Source organism: Silene latifolia, chromosome 8, assembly GCF_048544455.1.
Source record: "Silene latifolia isolate original U9 population chromosome 8, ASM4854445v1, whole genome shotgun sequence".
In the NCBI taxonomy this organism is placed as follows: Eukaryota; Viridiplantae; Streptophyta; class Magnoliopsida; order Caryophyllales; family Caryophyllaceae; genus Silene; species Silene latifolia.
In genome coordinates this window covers 53,046,235-53,052,253 of record NC_133533.1, presented here as the reverse complement: position 1 = coordinate 53,052,253, position 6,019 = coordinate 53,046,235, and the positions used below count along the sequence as shown (strand labels likewise).

Sequence of the window (6,019 nt, the reverse complement as noted above, 5' to 3'; positions counted from 1 at the left end):
AACTTTGAAGTATAAGACAAAATATGGTGTTAATTGTGTATGATAATGAATTAGTGAATGTATTATTAAAACTAGAGAGAGAAGTGAATTCATTAGTGTTAAGTGTGTTTTTTTGCTTTCAATCTCAACCTTCCACCATGCATGATCCAAGGGTTGTGGGAGGGACTTATGGACTCAAAAAAAAAGGGACTTAGAAGAACTTTTCTCTCTCTCTCTCTCTCTCTCTCTCTCTCTCTATATATATATATATATATATATATATATATATATATATATATATATATATATATATATATATATATACTCATTGGTTATTTATATATATATCCCAATAATTTTTTTTATTTTAAGAGATAAAGTTTCTATGAAAGAAAAGTTATCCTTTTAGATTAATATTTACAAATTCTGTTATTTTTTTAGATCAGTATTCCCAATAATTTTTTTATTTTAAGAGATAAAGTTTTCATGAAATAAAAGTTATATTTTTAGATTAATATTTACGAATTCTGTTATTTTTTTAGATCAATATTATTATTATAATTAGAGTGTTTCAAAAAACTTGGAGTCTCTAGAATTACCTGAAAGAAGCCTCTTTTATATATATATATACTAGATTTAATGCCCGGGCCAATTTGTAGTGTCTTCTAATTATATGATTTAATAATACCTAAGTCCTGGTCCTTTTGGACTTAATTTTTGTTGAGTTGAACTGATTGGAGCGTAACTTTTTAAAACTGGACATATAAAAAAGCTGAACTAAACTTATAAGAGTTTAATTTTTCTATACTAAACTTATATGAGCTTAAATTATAGAGAAATGAGTATGAGTTGAGTTTAACTTTAATGAACTAAAATTATAAGAGTTGAACTAAACTACATATAAATTAAAGTAATACCCTCTTTAACTGTAGTAAAAAAAAGTAGGGACGTGCTAAATCCCGCGCATTCCTTTACTAAATCCCGCGCATTTTACCCCTTGTATTCCAGAATTGCCCTTCATTTAAAAATATTAATTAGGAAGAGTTTTCTCCCTTGTTTAAAAAAAAAGAGTTTATCCCTCTCAAAACCTAACGAATCGTAAATAATTCGACAATAATGGATCGTAATTCGCGCATACCAGAGGTAATTTTTCCATTTCATGAACAACTTTTTAATCCCGTCTTATTATCGACTTAACTAATGACTGTTTTTTTTATTAAAACGGTTTTCTTTTATAATTAGGGTTTTAAAGTAGGGTTATGGAGAGGGTGGTTATTTATGGGTCGTCGTCAGGCCTGAGTCGGGTGGCCGGAAGACGCACATTGGGTGGTCGGAGGGGGTGGTTGTGCGGTTGTGTGCTGTTGCTGCGGTTGTGCGCAATTGCCGCGGTTGCTTCAGTACACCCAGGAACGAGTTGCTTTGGGTTGCGCGGGGGTGGTCTATCGGCGCCGGTATGGGGGTAGGTAAGGGTATCCGGCGGTTTTATTGGGGTCGGGGAGGGGTTGCTGGTGAGTTGGTTGTCGGTATTTTGGTGTTGGATGTTACGGAGTACATTTTATACGGAGTACGCCGACTTGTTTAAACTACTGCTAGTTAATTCTTCTTATTCATGCACGCATGTTAATTCTTCAATGCTAAAGTATTTGTGAGCTAATTACTGAACTACATTAAACAACTAGTGATGGTGTCTTATTGTACTGGTAAGGTATTATTGTTGAACTACATTATTCTTCATTGAAAATGACGGATACCCCACTTGCCCTCTTACTTGCATTTTGTAAGAGGGACATTATCCGTCTGCAGCTTTAAAAGAATAGTGTCCGTTTAAAGTGAAACGGATTGTTATTGTTGCGGCTGGGCGTTGGGTACAACTGTATAATTATAATTTAATTTCCTTGTTTTTTGTTTCAGGATGAACCAAATAATGAAGAAAATTCGGAAGAACTTATTGATACTGCTCATATATTCAATATCTCCGGTAAATTCTACAATGATCGTCAGACGATGATAGACGAAATAAAATCAATGGGATTGCTACATAAAATCAATATTCGAGTTGGGCATCATCTCCCAAAACGTGGTTGCGGGGAGCAACTGCTTGTATGTGACCGATCGGGAAAATTTCGAATGCGTACAAAATCCCTTGTGCCCGCCAAAAGGTCTTATACGGGAACCATAAAACGTCAATGCCCATTTCTTTTGAAATGCGTTAGACAAAGTGACGGTAGATGGGAAGTACATGTTATAAACGGGTATCACAACCATTTTCTAGGTAAAAAAAGACGTTCTTTGAATGCACAAACCAAAGAGGCTATTGTGACAATGACCGCAAGTAAAGTCAGTGTTTCTAACATACTTATTGACTTGAGTAATAAGGGTATAAGTGTTACTGCTAAGCAAGTTTACAACGTCCGTGCTATATCGAAAAAGAAGGCGAGACAGTATCGTACTAGAGCAGAACAGTTGTTGAAATTAGCAGATGATCATGGTTATCGTGTTTTTCGCCAAACAATTCCTATTGTAACTGAAAAAGGTAAACATGAACTGACTGATGTGTTATTTGCTCATCCGGATTCGCTTAAACTTTTAAAGGCTTATCCCCATGTCTTTATTGCTGATTGTACATATAACACCAATAAATATAAGATGCCTTTGTTAGAAGTAATTGGAGTGACACCGGTTCATAAGAATTTTTCTGTTTTCTTTGCATTCCTGCAGAATGAGCAAGAAACGGCATATGATTGGGCTTTCAAATGTTTGACTGAGTTAGTAGATTCAAATGAGCCAACTGTGTTTGTAACTGATAAGGAGGCGGCATTAATCAATGCTATTCAAAAGCATTTCTTAAGTGCTAGTCTTTTATTATGTAGACGTCATATAGAAAAAGATGTTGAAGCCTGGGTTAAGAGAAACTATTATGGTGATGCTATAATTGGTGAAGTTTTTGCAAAAGGGAAGTGGACACAAATGGTCAGATCTACAACTGTAGAGGAGTTTAAAGAAAATGAAGAGTTAATGTATAAAACTTACAGTTTTATTCCCGGTTTGGAAAAATATTGTAAGAATACGTGGATTGACAAGTATAAGGAGCGATTTGTATCAGCTTGGACAAATAAAGTTCTACACTTTGGGAATGTTACCACCAACAGGTAACACTAGAAGAAAATAAGATTTAAATTTTTTTTTATACCTAAATAAGAGTATTGCTTTATGATTAATTTTTTTTACAGGGTTGAGAGTGCACATGCAGCACTTAAACGACTTTTACGAACATCTGTTGGTGGTTTCGACACCGTTTTTGAAACGATTCATCAATTAGTCACCCTTCAAATCAGAAAAATAGATGACGATTTAGAGACCTCCTTGAGTAAGCAGCTTCATGTTAGTCTTGCTATGACTGCGTATCGTAGGTTAACTTTCAACGTGACACATCACGCAATTACTACTATTGATCGACATTTCAAAAAGGGCAATTGTAATGGATGTGCTATTAAGGTAACACATGGTCTTCCTTGCACATGTGATATTAGTCATCTTGTTAACACAGGTACTTTTATATTCGTTTACATTAGCATATTCGTTATTATGTTTCATTGTTGTAATGTTATTACTTTTATTTATTTATTTAAATAAACCGTCAATGTGCAGATGGGTGTATTGAACTTGATTCAATTCACCCATTTTGGAAGACTCTACGTATAAGGAGCAGGTCAGAAGACGATAACAATGATACGCTCTTGCAAGAACAGAATAGGTTGAGTAAACTTATTGACATGGTGCTAAGTGGTAATGTTGAAATGATAAGAAAGGTTTATGAATTTGTAGAGAACTTGTTACATCCTATTAATATTATTGATCCGAAAGTAAAAAAGACACGAGGACGACCAAAGAAGACTTCGGTATCAAGGAAACCATCACACTGGGAATACATCGAGAAGAAATTTCCAGTCTCTAAGTGTAATAAAAGAAAACCAAAGGTAATTATGCTTTTTTACATAACTTATTTAGACTTATTCTACAACTTTTAAAATTTATTTGATTCTACAGGTTACTAAAGTCACAAAGAGTACCAGAATTTCAAAAGATATTCCTGATTTAAACATACCACAACCTATGAATTCTCCACAGGTAAGCAACGATTTGTTAATAACTATACTATTATTGTATTAATGTAAATTTTTTATTAATATACAGGTCACAAAATATACGGCCGCCGCTACTAGTTTTTCAGTAGACATGCCGGATTTAAACATACCATATTATATGCCATCTCCACAAGTAAGTAATAGTCTCTTATTAAATGTTTTGTTTTAATTATACTGTTTTGCCAAAAGTAATTGCTAAATTTGACAGGGAGCTGAACATGCACCACTTTTTCCGTATAGTGATGAAATTCCACATTTCATGGTCCCCTGGATAACCGATTGGGTTAATGTCTCTGGCGATGGGAATTGTGGGTATCGAGCGGTTGCTCAAGAAATTTATGGTGATGAAAGTAAGTGGCGGGCAGTAAGACAAGATATGTTGGATGAGTTAAAAAAAATAGGCATATTTATATACACATATATGGAAGCGAAAACGAGGTGGACCAAATGAACAAGAGGGTTTCATGGTTTAAAAGTCCTGCACCCAGAGAATATTGGTTCATGAATGATATGGGATTCATCATAGCTAATTGCTATGATGCGATATTCACATATATGTCATTAACTCAAGCCCAAACAACCTTACCGGTGACGCGAAGAAGTGCAATATCAAATGGCTCGCAACAAATAATTTCCATCGTTTTATTGAATTCATTTGAACACTTTATATGGGTATGTTCACTTCAATATGTCTCCTTTAATTCAGGTGTGTTATATACATTTTACACGTTTGTTAACTCATTTTAATAGGTGCGTTTAGGACATGCTTCTCCGTTACCAACCATGCATCCGCAATGGAAATATGTTGCTGATAAGAGTAGAGAACTCGAGTTTAAGCAAATTGAGTCAAGAACAACATTGTACCGATCTCAAGGGCCACAGTTTGGAGATGCATCTCCAGCAATTACCGTATCGTCTTCCGTGTATTGAAGATATATTTGTAGAGAACTTATTTGTTTTAGCAGGAACTATTTACTTATTTGTTCATTACTTTTGTCATCAGCAAATTTTGTACTCGTATTATCAATTACGTGACTTGATTACGTTTCATCAATTTAACTAAAGCATCTCCTACATGTTCCACTGCCTATTTTTTAGTTGCATTAGTATTCAACTTGAAATGAAATTATATTAGCTGAAAATAAAAACACTAAAAATGGAGTAAGTAGAAAATTTTATTAGCTCATAACTGACAATTACAGCGTCCTGAACACCTACATACTGAGCAACCAGTTCCTCTATACGGGTGTAGTTTACATTGTAGGGGCTTATCAGCAGTGAAAAACACATTGTAAATGCACCAAGTTTACAAGACTTCAGAGAAGTAGTTAGCCAAAGTAGTCGAGGCCAACGGTTCATTTTGTTATATTTCCCATTAACAAGCTTGAATTGTTCAGAGGAGGAAGCCCTTTGGTGGTTAGCCAACCAGCCTTAGCCACCAGCTGTCAAAGCTGCAGTTTACAAATGACATAATAATTCAGCTAACTCGAGAACCTAATCAACTAGGTTTAATGCTTCACTATCTCAAGATCCTAAGCTTGTGAATGCAAGGTTTCGACTGTTGACTCAAAACGATATCGTCTTCAATGGCTACTTTAAATATAACCATAATTGCTCCACAATATTACCATAAGTTGCTCCACGATATCGTCTTCAATGACTACCTCAAATGTGTATTCAGGGACAACTATCAATGATTCTGAACTGAAAATTCATATTATCATAAACTATTAACCTGAATTGAAGCATCGACAGGAGCTCGAGCGGCTGTACAGTAGTATGAATTATGCGGAAGAGCACGTGTGAGTGATAAATTTCTCAAAACAAGAAAATTGGAAAAAAAAAAATGGTGTGCATTAGTATGATAATACGAATTTTGAGTAGTATGACTTATG

The 6,019-nt window shown here is 34.6% G+C and overlaps 1 protein-coding gene across 1 annotated transcript; it reads left to right on the top strand.

The window, feature by feature from the left end:
- Window positions 1-1,095: 1,095 nt before the first annotated feature.
- LOC141595178 (PKS-NRPS hybrid synthetase cheA-like) lies at window positions 1,096-5,054 on the top strand. Its single transcript, XM_074415149.1, has 8 exons — window positions 1,096-1,122; window positions 1,891-3,128; window positions 3,210-3,526; window positions 3,628-3,956; window positions 4,027-4,107; window positions 4,174-4,257; window positions 4,333-4,488; window positions 4,875-5,054. The coding sequence occupies exons 1-8, from the start codon at window positions 1,096-1,098 to the stop codon at window positions 5,052-5,054; spliced, it is 2,412 nt and encodes an 803-aa protein (XP_074271250.1).
- The last annotated feature ends 965 nt before the right edge of the window (window positions 5,055-6,019 follow it).